Source organism: Aulostomus chinensis, chromosome 13 (assembly GCF_037954235.1).
Source record: "Aulostomus chinensis isolate RoL2024-O1b breed Wild chromosome 13, RoL_Achi_v1.0, whole genome shotgun sequence".
NCBI lineage: Eukaryota > Metazoa > Chordata > Actinopteri > Syngnathiformes > Aulostomidae > Aulostomus > Aulostomus chinensis.
Window position 1 is genome coordinate 19,321,357 of NC_141332.1, and position 16,144 is coordinate 19,337,500.

Genomic DNA, 16,144 nt, shown 5'->3' on the forward strand with positions numbered 1-16,144 from the left:
AAAAGGGAAAAAAACCCGCCTCTAAGTTTCCGTACTGACACAACTTCGCACCGCTGTGTGTTTATTTCCGCGTGTGCCATCTGCTGCGCACCTGTGGAGGTGGGCGGAGTCTGGGCTGCAGGTATAAAGAAGACCCGCAAGGACGCTGATGCGCCTTTACCGTAAGTGACAAACATGGCAAACTGGATTATCAACAATGGGCTCACGGCCTTCACGCTGGTGAGTTTATGCAATTTACTCCATAATATATATATTTTTTTTAATAAAGAAGGGTGATAATTTATGATCAGTTTGGCCCGCAAAAGCACAGTTACCTTATTTTCATTTTTTTTTTCCTACAAAAAGAGAATAATTTCTGATTCCGGTGATCCTGATTGTGTTTGCAGGTTATCTGGATGGGAATCAACATTTTTCTTTTTGTCTGGTTTTATTTCTTCTACGATTTGGGGGATCAGTTTTTCTACACGCGTCACCTTTTAGGGGTGAGTCAGAAGACCCGAGATACCGGTTCCATACAGTCCAATGGCTGATATATATATATATATATATATATATATATATATATATATATATATATATATATCAATTTATATTTATATTTATATGTATTGCATTTTCTATATACTGTACGTGTTTGCTCCAGTCTGCCTTGGCCTGGGCCAGAGCCCCCGCAGCTGTTCTCAACTTTAACTGCATGCTGATCCTCCTGCCGGTGTGCAGAAACCTTCTGTCTCTGGTCCGAGGCTCCCTCGTGGTAAGATGCTGCAGCAGCTCAATTATCCTTTTCACGTGTCCATCCTGGTTAATTGTATATATATATATGATATCTCCCAGGAAATTAAATCATCATTTATTGTTGCTAATTTCCTTTTAACTGCATCCGCTACAGAAACAGTAGTATTTAATAGATAATATTAATAATATTCTATTTAATATAGATGTTGAAGCAAAGCTTTTGGAAGGATATTGTGGTATTTCTGTCTATCTATCTATCTATCTATCTATCTATCTATCTATCTATCTATCTATAGATATAGATATAGATATATGTATGTATAATCTTGTAATATCCAACCAAAGATGAATTAATGTTTTACATATATTTGCTGTTTGATCGATACAGGTTAGTTTAGGATAAAATGAACTGCTGTGGAAAGATTTTCTATGCATATTTTTCCCATTGTTACCTTCCTCATCTTATCTTTCCAGTGTTGCAGCAGAAGTATGAGGAAACAGCTGGACAAAAACCTAAGTTTCCATAAGCTCGTTGCTTACATGATCGGCTTGATGACAGGTGATCTTGTTCTCTCTCATCTTTGGTTTTCTTGGTTTTATCCTTTGCTCTCACAAGCTTTACACTTTGTTCAAAGTTCAGTAGGTCGTAATAACTAAAGAGATACTGATTCTTCATCCTCTGGTACAGTTGTGGAAGAAAACAACTTAAATCACACAAATGATAAAGAAAATGCGCTGTAATGCCCTGGAATTACGAGATAGAGAGAGAGAGAGAGAGAGAGAGAGAGAGAGAGAGAGAGAGAGAGAGATTTGAAGCAACTAGATATAATCTGTTCCCTCAATTTAATTATTTTATATTTTTGGGACAAGGCATATCTGTGAGTGATTCAACAAACTTTTTAAAATTCATTTTAGATTTAAGCTTTACTTTCCACACTGAAAATATCATCTGATCTACAGCTTTTTATGTGGACAGTCTTCTAAGAGATGAAGCTGACATTGTCGGGATGTTCAGTTCTGCTTTAAAAAGCTGGAAACTTGATAAACAACATATAAAACAAATTGTGAAAATCATCTCTTGCCCTCTTATTACCTCGGAGCCACAAACACCACACACACACACACACACACACACACACACACGCACTTACACTCACATTTGGGTCAGAAAAGTTCAAGAACAAAGGGAATCAAATGAAATCTCAAATATTGACACAGGGTGTACTTGAAGAGTTTTTCACCACATTTCTCTTTGAAACCTAGATACACCTTCAATGTGTAAAATCCATTTAAAATAAACAAAAAAGAACTCACCTGTTGATTGTCCTAAATTCAGTGACCAACATTCATATTTTTCTCTCAGAAATGATCCAGCATTGGTAATAACAATAATCTCTCCCGCCTGCGCTCTGACAGCTGTTCACGTCGTCGCACATCTGTTGAACGTGGAGTGGTACACCAACAGCAGGCTGGGTGTTTACGACAAACTCAGCACGGCTCTGTCCAGGCTGGAGGACACGGAAAACACCACCTACCTGAACCCCATTCGCACCACAGACGTCGTAAGTTATCAACACCCCATTAAACTGTAGTAATGAGATGAGACGGAGCCACGAAATAGTAACTCATCCGTTACTGCAATTCATCCCGAGGCGTCAGTGAGATTTATGTATCAAGCAGATGTGGGCATCTTTGACCTGCTGGTGAGGCTGCAGGAAAGTTGACAGTGTTCATCCTCTGAGGACCTCGAATGTCAACAAATTACATGCATCGTGGGGTCCTGGTGGGGCCACGGGATGTAACCAGCTCCCTCTGTGTGGTTATTCTGGAGACACTAGAAGGAACTGGAGGCTGATTCGGGCGTCATCTCTCCAAGATCAAAACCTGCTAACTCAGCTTTCATTAGAGATGCTGTTTGTGTCACGTAAAAGCTTCACTAGCTAGTTTTTTTCACTACGTGCTTGTTTAGCTGTGCATTCCTGGCATTTTTTTTTTGTTGGAAACAGAAATAGACACTCTTGGCTGTTGTCCTAGCTTCCTTCCTGTTGGTTTCTCATCACATCAAGCTGAACAAAGACGCTGTCAAGTGGAAGGTGTGTCATCGGCCCCAATGAATAGCATTAAACTGACGAAAATCGAGATTCAGATTAAAATGCATTTGTGTCAGAAGAGTGAATCCAAATCCCAAAGAATCAAGGTCAAAGTTCATCATCTAACAAAGTTTTAGTTCAGTTCTGTTCAGACCTTTAGTCAACTAAACATTGACTTCCCCAAAACAGGATGATTAATGATGACAGGATGATGAGAAAAATTAATTTAAGACTGAATTAAACAAAGCTGCTGAAATGAAGACTCGGTGAAGACGTTCTAATAATGAATGTTTGAACCATGAACACAAGTCACAATTTGTAGGACGTCGCATGATAAAAAGAAACAAAGACAACATCAGTTGAATATTTTACTGTTCAACTTTTACATTTTCACTCATGTTAATCACTCTGGCTGCAACTGGTGAACAATTTATTTTTGGACTGATTTTTAAGGTTTTAATAACCACTGTTAAGCTCCAAATAACCCCAGAATCTACAATTGTGTCTGATCTGACCTCGTCCACCTCTTAGTTTCAAGAGGCATTTGATTTTGCAATGAAGGATTCTCCTGAAATGAATTTTATCATTCCCTCCCTGTTTTATGAGTGACTTGTGCGGTCAACGTCTCTCTCTTCTTGTGTATCAGGATCCGCAGCAGATTCCGACCTACCTCGTCTTCACCACCATCGCCGGCCTCACAGGCGTCATCATCACGCTGGCGCTCATCCTCATCATCACCTCCTCCATGGAGGTCATCCGCCGCAGCTACTTTGAAGTCTTCTGGTACACGCATCACCTCTTTGTCATCTTCTTTGCCGGTCTTGTCTTCCACGGTGCCGGGTAAGAGAAATGTCTCTAATTGATATAAACAAGAAATTCACCTTGGCGCTGCGAGCAGGTTTGACTTGTGTGTCCCATGTAGGCGCATCGTGAGGAGTCAAAGTCAGACCGATCCGCCGCACAACTTCACCATCTGCAAAGACCGCAGCGACGAATGGGGACTCATTCCTGAGTGCCCCATCCCCCAGTTTAAAGGAGGCTTTCCACAGGTTCATCTTTTTGGTTTCACGCAAATCATTTTGTTCAGGTCAAATCCTATAGAGAGTTAGAGTTGCAGCAGAGTTTAATTTTGCTTCTCTTTTTCTTGTCTTTCCAGACGTGGATGTGGGTGATCGGTCCAATGGTTCTGTACCTCTGTGAACGTGTGCTGCGTTTCGTCCGTTACATGCAGACTGTCACCTACAGGAAGGTGAGGGTGACGCTTAATTTTGGCTGACGATTTGGTATTTTTTTGCAGGTTAGATAAGCTCATCTAATGCCAACGCTCCACTTTCAGATTGTGATGCGACCGTCCAAGGTGCTGGAGCTGCAGCTGGTGAAGAGCGGTTTCAAGATGGAGGTTGGCCAGTATGTCTTCCTCAACTGCCCGGTCATCTCGCAGCTGGAGTGGCACCCGTTCACCATGACCTCTGCCCCCGAAGAGGACTTCTTTAGCGTTCACATCCGCTCCGCCGGGGACTGGACCGACAAACTGATCAGCATCATGCAGCAGCTGCCGGAGGGGGCACAGGGACCAAAGTGAGTGCCTGGTCCAAACTGCTCTGGGCTCGCATTGTCAAAGTTGTTTCATTCAATTAATTTTTTAATTAGCCTGAAGCACATTTGTGTCAATTTCTTGCTTGAATTCAGAGGGATTAGTGTCACTTGCAACCATTTTAATTCAATTCCAGCAGAGCAAAATATATAAATTCCATTTAGGGGTGCACAACTGTATCAGCACAGGACGTACTCCTAATATCATTAAAAAAATAGTGGGATCAGCCCAGTTTTGCTCATTTCTTCATCTTTGTTTGTCATCAGTGATGAGGAAACTACAATAAATATATGAGTTGGGCCTTTGTGAGAACAGAAAATTACCTTTTTATATTTTGTATGTTAACAGCCTTTTTCAGTAGGTGCAAAATGGGAATATCGTATACACTGTTCTTACGTAAAATATCATTGTATTGTCAAAAAAACAACAACAACAACCAGAATATTGCATCCCCAGTCAGATTTACCTCAATCACATTCTCTTCTCTTAATCACGCCACTGAGTTGTTATCAATAACGCCAACAACTCCTATAAGTTTCATCGAAACATGATCAATTTCGGCCCTCAAGTGAAATTCCCACGGAGGCAAAAAAAGATCAATCTTCCATCATTTGTTGTTCCGAAGCTCTTCATCACTTCGCACTGACGTCATCAGCAGGACGTTTGTATTCTTGGTTGTTGTATTTTTTTTTTTGCCAGACAGCTAAAATGACTTCTTGATGTGTTCTCAAGAGGTGAGGTTACAAATGGTGGTCAAACGCTCCAGCAGAGCGACTGGATGGATCCTGCGGTGAGACTTGATCTGCTCAGCTGTTCTCAAGGTCCAGACTGAACTGAAGTGCACCGGGCAAACAGCTGCAGGTGATAGCTAAGGTTTTAACACTCTCTCAAGTTGAATTTGTTGTCTTTCGTCAGAATGGGTGTGGACGGCCCCTTCGGTACGGCCAGTGAGGACGTGTTCGACTATGAGGTCAGCATGCTGGTCGGCGCCGGTATCGGAGTCACCCCTTTCGCCTCCATTCTAAAATCCATCTGGTATAAGTTCAAGGATTCCAACCCAAAGCTGCGCACCAGAAAGGTACAAACTGAAAACCTCCACACGTCATTCTGCGTTTGTCATTCAGGCCCACTTATCTGTTTCATCGTGCTGCACTTGAGTGACGAGAGATAAAAGCTCTTATTGTCTTTTAAATGGAGTTCAAAACACTCTTGATTCACATCTACATCGTTCAGAAAATCTGGGACTGTTGAACCTTTGTTGGCTGGACTGAAACCAAACTTTGTTTCTTTGCTTCTCCCCTGCAATCAGATCTTTTGAAATCAAGCCTCAAAACTTGTCAGGGGTGAACATGTGAAATGTTTTTGTGTGTGTGTGTGTGTGTGTGTGTGTGTGTGTGTGTGTGCGTGTGTGTGTGTGTGTGTGTGTGTGTGTGAAGGTGAAAGCGGTTTTTTAATATTTTTTTCCCCTCTCTTAATTGAAATTAAAGCTTTTTCTCTAAACTTGACATCAAAGCCGATTTTTTACAAAGACTTTCCAAACCTAGAAAACCTTGTCTTGAAAGTTTTTGTGTGATATTCAATATACATCTGTATCTACCTTAAATTTCCATTCGTCTGAAGGGCACAGTATAAATATTTTTTGAAGTCAGGATACACCCATGCGCACAGATGAGTCATCAACATTTCTTTTGTTAAAAACTCTTTGTTCAACCCGTACACTTTGTCTTCCCGGTTCCAGATATACTTCTATTGGCTTTGCCGGGAAACCCACGCCTTCGAGTGGTTTGCTGACCTCCTGCAGGTACTGGAGAAAGAGATGGAGGAGAGAGGAATGGGGGACTTCCTCACCTACAAGCTCTTTCTGACCGGATGGGATCAAAGCCACGTATGTGTGGGAATCAAAGTCCATTTACACAGGGCAAAGTCTCTTTCATCTTCTCATCAACCTTGTCCTTTTCTTTTCTTCCTCTTCCTGCAGGCAAATCATGTGATGATTCACTTTGATAAGGACACAGACGTGGTTACCGGACTCAAACAGAAAACTCAGTACGGCAGACCCATCTGGGACAAGGAGTTTGAACAAGTCCGCAAAGAGAACCCTTCGTAAGATTAAAACCCTATTACAGAAACTTCAGATTCTCTTAAAATCACAAAAAAATTCTGACATCAAATCTATTTCCCGCAGGTCTGTGGTGGGAACCTTCTTATGTGGCCCTGAAGCTTTAGGAAAAGTCCTGGAGAAGAACTGCGCCAAGTACTCAGATGTTGATCCTCGAAAGACCAAATTCTACTTCAACAAGGAGAACTTCTGAGCGGTGAAAAGGGAGAGCTGCTTCTGCAGGCTGACATTTGGTGGGAAACGTTGATCACTGCTCATTGATTGATGATGATAAAGCTGCTTGACAACCTGCTGGGTGTGCTTCAGACACACAGTACTGTACTGCCTAGACCTCACCTGTCAAAGATGCAGGGCGTGTTTTTACCAGCACACTCAAGGACAGACTTTCTTCCCATCACTTACTGAAAGACATAAATCACAGACTCGCACGCCGCAAGGCTTAGGTGTACCGTGTCGAGTTACACCCAGAAATGTTTTCTAGAATGTGACACTTCTGTTTAAGCCCTTGTAGATGCTTGTGGTTCGAGACCAGCGCAAGAAAGCCCTGCCCCCCCTGAAAATGTTAGTGAATCTTTTATAGAATTACCTCCAACTATATGCACCTTAGTATCAAGACTGTAAAATATAAGCCTGTTAATTCATTCAAGTTCCTGATTTTACAATACTGTTTTCCTCTTGACAGAATTTGCTCCTGATTAAATGCAATGTGAATAATCGCTTGTGTGCCTTTTGATTAAATCCTGCGTTTGCCATTCAGGAGCAGGAAGTGCTAATGGAAACTGTCCATTTACTGGTTGAAGGAAACTGATATCGAAGAACAAACCACCATTTATTACACTGGCCTGCGTTTAAAAACTTTTTAAAAAGGTGGAAGGTTTTTCACCTGATTTGTGTATATTTTGGCGCGCCGAATCCAAAAACAACACCCCTTTTCTTTGATCAGGTCGAGTTTTTAAGATGTAAGTGCACGTTTTGACCCTCAAATCGTACTAAGTCAAGAAAAACAAGCCTTCATTCATGATTAGCTTTTGGGTCATGTATGATCAGTATTTTCTGAAGTTTGTTAGATAAAATGCTTGCTTTTTGTGAAGCACATCATCCAAAATAAAAGGTAGTAAATAGTAATAAAGGGAGTTCATAATCATTTTACAACCCCATATCTCAAAAACTTGACCTGATTGGACAAAATGAGCATGATTTTGGCGTTTTGCAGAGCAAACTACCCTAGGATCACCTATCACATGCTTGACCTTTTTTTCCTGGCAGGCCAGTGTTATCAGCAGGTTGGCTGGAGTTTCCTTATGACAATAAAACAAACGTCAACGTAGCTGAAGGTTTATTCTTGTTTGAAGACTGACTGTGGAAGTTAGAATGATGCTGTTGTGATTTAATGAATGACTAAAGGTGATCAGTGTCTGGTTTTATTGACAAAACAACAACAAAACATGGACAATGGCCGTTGGAGGAAAACGATGCACACATGACTTTCTCGCCTCATCCTTCGCCGCCATCATTGTCTCAGGACTTTTGCTGATGGCTTGAATCGTCAAACTTCACCCATCCATATAGAAAACAGATGCATGTAAAGAAACAAAACTATACAATATTCCAAACTAATGAGACGTCTTCGGGTTGGAGGCGGAGCCAGACTGAGTTCTGAAAATCAGATGAAGAGTAGAGAATAAATTAAAAAAAGGAATTGCACTAGCAAAGCTTGAATGCTAGTGCTACAGCGCGTCACGTTTTCAGATAAACGAACATTTCGATATTTCTATTCAAGCCCTCGGCAAAGAAGTTCACACTGAGCTCATCGCCGTCAGGTTAATCTCTCAGCTGAGTTCATCTGCGGGAGGCTGCACACTGTGCATGCTCTCCAGCTAGCCCTTTCCAAGCTTGAATGTGCAGGAATTTTTTTTCATCCCGAGACTTTTTGAAATGGTATCAGACGAAAGGATCAAATTCTGATATTGAAATTAGACATTTTAAGGGAACTGTGTGAGCAGCCTACAAGCCGATGACGTGAGCATGAGTCGGCAATTTGTAATGTATGTTCTTTACCAAATGATTAAGAAAAATAAAAAACCTACCTGACACCTTTAGGTATGTTCTCAGCGGGACTGTCAAGGCGCCCCTCCTGCGGTCTTCTGAATCTGCTCTTTGAGGATGAGGATGCTCTGCCGCTGCTCGGGGGGCAACATGGCGATCTGTTCGGGGGTGAGCTGCAGCACCTGCATGATCAGGGCGGCCTGCACAGGGACCACAAGGAAAAGACATATGAAACCACACCCCCCCCCTTAAAAAGCTTTGTTGTGCTAAAGCGTGACAAGCTTTTATGTCAGAACAACAGCTAGCGCTGTAACATAACCGCAGACTTCCCCTTCAGGTGAAACTTATTCTGATTGACCTGAGATCCATGATTCAGAGAGGAAATGAAGAACTGTGCGAGAATTTGCGACAGTCAGGCTCCTGGTTAATGATGAAGACTGGTTTAATTTGTTCTACATCCCTCAGAGTCATCATTTTATAATTCACTCATTCTGAAAGTCATTCATCTGTAATAATCCAGGAGTTCTAGCTGTAGTGACACCCACCTTCTCCTGGTCCTGTGTGGACACCTGATTCTGTCCGGGACTGAAGCCTCCACCTGACGAAGGGACTGCAGACATTCCAGGGCCCTGCAAACCGTTTTTAATGTTAATTAAGATTATAATGATTATCAGGTCCAGACAGATCACCTTTTTTCATGTTTCTCACTTCAAATGACACATAAAAATGACACAATTCAATCACACGCGCGTACACACACACACGCCGTTTTTCAGGAAGTTGATTACCAGAAATTCTTGACATACATTTAAACACCATAAACAATTAAGCGATAATCTAAGACGCGACTCTTTGCTTCTCAAAAGGAGAGGAGCCTCAGCAGTTACCGGTCTTGCAGAAGGAGGAGCATTGGGGCCCATGCTGTGGGGTACAGGTCCTTGCATTCCTCCCACCATTGGGACCCGTTGGCCTACCACTGGCCCACGAGCATCCATCGCCCGGGGGTCACGGCCTGCAGAAAGACACAAAGTAACAAAGCTGTCAGACGGAGCTGAAGATGGAGAGAACCAGAGACACTTCCATTTGTTGAAAATGGCACCGTTTGATTTGATCAAACAAAGCACATGGAGTTTTTGTTGTCTGCTTAAAACACGGGCGTAACTGGAAAACAAATTATGAAGAAATTCAATTGAAGGGAGTGGGCACGCCTCACAGGTGGCATGGCGGTGCAGTGGTTAGCTCTGTTGCCTCACAGCAAGAAGGTTTGGCGTTCGAGCCCTGGCTCGGGTAAAGGATCTTTGATGGATGGACACATTTTACAAGTGCAACATAGCACAGCCTTGTTCCTGGTTACTGAAACAAAAGACTTTTGTTGGGTTCACTGGTATTCGATTTGTGTGCCAGCTGGATCGTCCACGGAATTTATACAAACCCTGCGCATGTGCACACACACACACACACACACACACACACGTCATAAGAAGTATCCGATTCTCAAGTTGTGACCCGTCTGCTGTAGATACCTCGGGTTTCCATGGGTGGTGCCCGTGGCTCCATCATTGGGGGCCCTCTGGGGTCACCCATCATGTTTCGGGGTTCACCCATGGGGGGCCCTCTCATGTCCATTGGAGGTCCTCTCATATCTGGAGGGGGGCCACTTGCCATTTGGCCCATGTGTACAGGTGGAGCTTGGTGGGGTGGAGGAGCTGCCATGTAGGCGCGGCTGAACGTTCAGACACAAGAACAAAACACAGGCCAGAATTTAGACAATATTCTCATTCTAATTGCCGCAGACAAAACAGATGAGAGCAAACACACACACACACAAATTAAAGTAATGAGATGCTGTTGATTTGCTTACTTGGGGTCAATGACCTCCCCAGTGACAGACAGCAGAGACCCTCCTCTGGGATCATTTGGACCATCTCCTAACAGACCTCGGGGGGGTATTCCACCTGGTCCTAACAGAATAAAAACATATTGAGACACTTAAAGCAAAATGTTTCCTTTTTGTTCCTCCTCACTCACCAGGAACTATTTCCCGACTAATCCCTTAATAATGAATTCCAACCCTGAATAGGCTGCCGGATGAGGGGCACGGTACCATCCACGAACCCAAACACATGAGAGCAAGTGTTTGCCCAGGGTAGGCATCTCTGGTGTTGCTTGGAGGTGAAGAAGCAACACCAGAGCAAACCGCCACATCCTGATGTCACGTCACACAGAGGTCAACCAGCACAAGAACAACTACACACATCAGGAGTGTGACTGGGGACACAAAAATACAGCCAAAGGCTTCAAAGCTGTCCAAAAACTATGACGAAATAATGCCAGAAACACACATGGGACCCGACTTTGAGAACGTTTACGTGTGCCCTACTTGTGTCACGTAACTCTGACATTTTTAGTTTCTAAAAGATGACTTGAAAGGAGGAATGCACTGCGGGAGGACAATGGGAGTGTCAGCTTTGACTCGAAACTAAAGTTCATAGCTGATCTTCTGACCTGAATGTTGCCCACGGTAATTTCCCATTAAACAACTTGAATACTTGTGATGGCTAATCAGCTGAGTTTAACGCCTTAACAAACAGACTTGGGTACTTGTCAGGAGCAGGAAAACTGGAATTATTAGTCTTAAACTGGACACACGCTACAGTGGTCTTCACCGATTCTGAAATCTGCTTCTATCTTACATGCCCACATAGCCGGCCAGACACTGAACCAGGGTTTGCTCCCAGCTGTTCATCACTGCCGTCACAAAGTGCTTTCTAGTGTGGAAAATGCTGGGTCTGGTTAAACTAATTCAATTTTAAAATAGTGTTGTTCTAGACCTGCTGTTTTGGTGTGTGCCTTGAGGTAACTTTGGCACTGTATGAATAAAATAAATAAACACATATCGCACACCTTGTTCAGAAGTAGATATTAACAGACTGATGAAGTGCAAGATGCCGTAGTAAAGTTTTGCTGTGAGTAAGAGTGAAAGCAGAAGATGAACGATCCTGGCTGTAAAATATTCAGTAAGAATGTACTAGCTAGTTAGCCTGATGGGCTATGACATCAACTGTCAGCTGATTCAAAATCCTAAACTGATCTGGTCAGCACTGATGAGTCTGTGAGCAGATCAGGAAGCTTAAGACCTGGTGATGTGGGCAGGAAACAGTTTTCCACCAGCCTTGAGTAATGAACCAGGCCAGATTATCCTGTAGTTTGTACCCAGCACAGACGCTCCTGCATCATGTCACTGTCCAGAGTTGTTTAACGAACTGAAGGAGAAACCGATCCAGTCTCAGTAAGGTGACAGAGGATTCAGGTCTGTGGAATGCGGAGCAGGATGAACACATTTCTTTCAAATGATTTGGTGTTGACATGTTGGTGTCGAGAGCAGTCGGCCATCTCATCTCCCATAAGCCTTCCACTGAGTTTCCTTGATCAAACATCTTTTCTGTAAGTACTCTGTATTAAAAGGACTGATGAACAATGAATTACACTTTACTTTATTACGCCACTGGCCACTGACTAAACAGGGACTAAACCTTCCAGCTTCAACACCCGAACGCCCCTGAGGGTGAGGAGCTCAAGGAAATTTGAAAAGAAGCGTAGCAATTTCCATAAAATATAGATTCCCTTAAATTAAACCTGGGTGCTGCATGACGTGAACTACCCACACACAGAATTTAACATCCAAGACATTGCAGTGACACAACAGGACTCAGTTGACCAGTTATGGTCATTCCTTCTCTGGATTTCCCACGGCAACATAGGCTTATGTTTTCTTTTGTCTTGCTGACAGCCATCAAGCTGGACAATGCAGTCCAGCCAGACCAGCACCGAAGGCAAGCCGCCTGGTTCGTGTGATTTAGTCTGAATTAGCATATTTTTCATACCTGTACCTGATCAGCAGAGCTACTCTGAACCTTGCACAAGGCAAATGTGACAAATGCTGTACAAGAAAAATGTGATTTTCATTTTGAATAGTCGTCCTTTGACACCACTTACTTTGTTTTTTTTATTTCATGTTCTTCCTTAATATAAAAAAACTATTATGAAGGATGAGGAGTGACAGTTTCCTCAAATGTGATCTGCTTCCTGCCATGTTTAACGTATTTGGTGAATTAAAGAAAAAGGATTGATATTCAAACAGGTGATGGGCCCTTGAATACTACTGAGTGAGGAACGGTCGATACTAAACATCAGCGGACATGCAGCCGAACTAAATCTAAGAGGCTCTGTGCGGTTGGACCTTGGCCGCTCCTATGACCTGAGTGGAGGACTGAGGGAGTACAGTGATACCTTGAGGCCGCTCGATAGCAGCTTGGCCAGACGATCCTGTGGGAGAATGTTGAAGGTTTCCTGAGCCAGCATTAAAAAGAACAGGAGACACAAATCTCAAGAGAGCAAAGCAGCACTTTAAACGGGCATTTTTGCAGCGTGCTCGTGATATCATTGCATGCATGGAAACAGAAGGGAGTCATTCATTTGTCTGTTTGAGAATGAGTTGCATAAAGACATCAATGTCCTCCACAGCAACACTGATATCCTCTAATGTCACACATTAAGCTGGAGTGGGGGAAAAAAAGGCTCGTTTCTGAAGCACCTCCACCCACTACCAGGCTGTGGGGACACCTAGTGGTCGCTGTGAGCCACGACATGTGCAAAGCACATTGACGTTACAAGGTGAAGGATTCTGGTTAATTATATATTAGCTAAATTACTGGTGACAGGCACTAGACACTTTGAATTGTAATAAAAGAAAAAGTGGTGTGACTCGTTACTGTTTGAAGAATTGAAATCATTGCATCACCTGGTCCTGATAAACACACGTGGTTGAGTGTGTTCCTCGGCTACACAACAGGACCGCACTACGTGGCTTTAACTTAGTACGGACAAAACTGTTGGGAAGCTTAGTAATGCAGCAAAAAACAAACACAAAACAAAACAAACAAACAAACAACAAAAAACAGCTCAAATATTACTTTGAATTTTCTTCTTTTCCCAACATAAACAGACCTCTTTAAAAGTATTTTTCAATGTTATTCAAATACTGTTCAATATTTAAGAATAAATGTTTTATTTCTTTCAGAGAATTTTTTTCCAGTTTGAGACGATTTTTTTTTTATTTAAAAAAAATCTATACAAACAAAATATAACAATTAAAAGCTTGACGTATCATTTTAATGAAGCTCTCCGTGAAGCCGAGGGTCAATCACAACATGGACAAACAAACTGGAGAACTACGACTGACAACTGGGTGAATTAACGAAGTGACTTAAGAAAATATGCCACAATTATAGGAAACCCCCAGAACTGAACCAACTGGATTTTAGTTACAGACATTGTTAACGTTCCTTCTTTTTTCATTTGGTTACTCTAAAAACATAAGAAATGATGTCACGTGATTCATTTCTATCAAATAGCCTCCTTCTGCACACAGAAGTGGTGCAATGCACGACTTCTGACTTTTTTATAATTTCAAAAGGGCACCGGCACAAAATGTAAGCATGCCACACACAATCGCATCATTTATCATAATCTTGCAATCCAAACTATATGGAAATTTGACATTAAGCACTTGTACTTTTGGTACTTCAGGGGTATTTTGATGCAGAATTTGTAGGTTTTGGTTACCAGATTTGTTGAGCACATTATTTCAAGCCTCTGCATATATTATGTACATTTACACATTCTCCTCGTCTGATGTACAAATTTTAAGATTTGAAGATGGGGTTGGGGGGGGGGCACTTCTTCACCCTCAAAAACAGCAGTAGTGACTGAAGTGAAAGTTCAGCCACTCTGGAGGAAATTGCTGATCAGTTAGTCTGAGGGTGTAGCCAAACAGAGAGCAGTAGACGGTTTTGTTCATGGTTCGCCTTCCGATCTCAGAAACGGGATTGGAAAAAACATAAATAAATAAATCACCAAACTCACGTCAAGTGAGCTCCCTGTTTTAAGTCAAATATGCAGGAGGAATTAAAACATTAAATAAGGTCTACAAGTGACTGCAAGTTCTGCACTTCACCAAATAACCACAGTGGTCTGGTGCTCTACAACGAGACAGTCACACCCGTAAGTCGACACAGCATGCAGAACCAAAGGAGGATCCATTTACCTGGAGGTCCGACTGGTACTGAAGCTGGTCCTGGTCCAGGCATCGGTCCTGGGACAATGCCCATGTTAGGGGGTTGCATCATTGGAGGGGCTCCATTGACGTGCATTCCAGGCTAAAAATAACATAAAGTCCTGATACAAAGCATCTTCAATCATGCAGTATTTTAAGTCCATTCCAATGATCAACTCATGAATCACAGGATAAATGTAGAGCGCAGGAGACAGACTGCTCCACCCGTCTTACATTTATACAGTATTTGAGAGAGTGGGTGTTTGTTCGACTTACCACAGGCTGCGGCTGTGAGACTGGAACGCTGGGCTGTGCAGGCGAAGGATTGACCGGCGGCGCTCCTCCGCCTTGTCCACTAGAAATGAGTGGCTGGACTGTACTTTGGCGATGGAGCATTTTCTGTATGCGGTACAATGTGAAAGTGCATCAGCTCCTTGGACAAGCAAAAAGTCACAGGCGAGGTGAACCAGGTGCTAGAGGAGCATGTAAGATGGAAGCGGTTGAGCATCTCTCACCAGGGCGATCTCCGGATCAACAATCCGCATGACAACTTGGGCCTGCAGCAGCGCGTAGGCCAGCTGAGGGTTCTGCAGCAGCATGTTCCTCGCCTCCTGGGGACTGTTCTGCACACACAGCTGGAGAGAAAAATCTGAGTTTAAAATTTTAGACTAGATAAAAAAAAAGAGCAGAAAACACAAATTCAGACCCTAAAAGTGCTTTGTGCACCTTCTTTCTGACAAACCTTCATTAACTCTTGCTCCATATGCTTCAAGTACGTGTCTAAACACCAAAAAAAAACCAAAATCAACAGCATAAGCAGAAAACTTAAAGACGAGCAGCCATATCTGGGGTTTCAAGACTGGAGCGTCACACTTTGATCAGCAGGAGGAGCCGTCCTACTGACACAAGCTTTGGTGCAAAACTCTTTTCCACTCGGGTGGAAAACGTCTGCAGTGTTTCTTTGAGCCTAATAGACTGCCAGCTGTGCAAAGATGAGGCTTCTTCTCTGGCGGCGCTGACACACAGACTGGATAGCACGCAGACTTTGTTAATGAAGGAGAGGTAAAAAAAAGGGCATCTGCATACCGTTGTCAGGCTGGAAATGATTCAAAGAGAAAGATTTGCACAGCAGGCTAAAGAGCATTATACACATTTGGGGTGGAGAACTAGACTCAGACGCACTGTGAGTCTCAACTGATTATTTCACCATACAAAAAATTTGATAAATTTCAATTTCCAACTGGATTTGGCATGCGATGGCATCACAAGCTTTGTTATGCTGGTTAGCTGAAGGAGCCTGGGTGTCAAAATAAGTTGTTCATCCTCCCATAGTCATAACTGCCAGCAGGTTAGTTTTCAAGATGACAAACTGAGAGGACCTGGAGCTGCTGACCGTTCAGGCTCGTCAACAACGCAGGTGCACAGTGTATTACAGAGTGTATAAC

General features: G+C 42.8%; 2 protein-coding genes across 3 annotated transcripts in view; one reads left to right on the top strand and one right to left on the bottom strand.

Annotated features, from left to right (window-relative positions):
* The first annotated feature begins 165 nt into the window (after positions 1-165).
* Positions 166-7,460, top strand: nox1 (NADPH oxidase 1). Its single transcript, XM_086221935.1, has 13 exons — positions 166-219; positions 387-482; positions 644-754; positions 1,210-1,294; positions 2,152-2,297; positions 3,472-3,665; positions 3,748-3,874; positions 3,982-4,074; positions 4,162-4,403; positions 5,335-5,497; positions 6,158-6,304; positions 6,398-6,522; positions 6,605-7,460. The coding sequence occupies exons 1-13, from the start codon at positions 175-177 to the stop codon at positions 6,729-6,731; spliced, it is 1,701 nt and encodes a 566-aa protein (XP_086078061.1). The 5' UTR covers positions 166-174; the 3' UTR covers positions 6,732-7,460.
* Positions 7,461-7,937: 477 nt separating this feature from the next.
* cstf2 (cleavage stimulation factor, 3' pre-RNA, subunit 2) overlaps positions 7,938-16,144 on the bottom strand; it is a 9,848-nt gene continuing 1,641 nt past the window's right edge. The window contains exons 5-14 of one of the 2 annotated variants that reach the window (XM_086221936.1): positions 15,215-15,334; positions 14,976-15,098; positions 14,691-14,802; positions 12,875-12,934; positions 10,446-10,545; positions 10,108-10,307; positions 9,472-9,596; positions 9,130-9,213; positions 8,626-8,784; positions 7,938-8,194 (exon numbers count right to left, since the gene is read on the bottom strand). In XM_086221936.1, coding sequence (XP_086078062.1) covers positions 8,659-8,784; positions 9,130-9,213; positions 9,472-9,596; positions 10,108-10,307; positions 10,446-10,545; positions 12,875-12,934; positions 14,691-14,802; positions 14,976-15,098; positions 15,215-15,334 — 1,050 coding nt within the window. In that variant the 3' untranslated portion in view covers positions 7,938-8,194; positions 8,626-8,658. The remainder of the gene's footprint in view (positions 8,195-8,625; positions 8,785-9,129; positions 9,214-9,471; positions 9,597-10,107; positions 10,308-10,445; positions 10,546-12,874; positions 12,935-14,690; positions 14,803-14,975; positions 15,099-15,214; positions 15,335-16,144) is intronic. The other variant, XM_086221937.1, reaches the window with a different exon arrangement.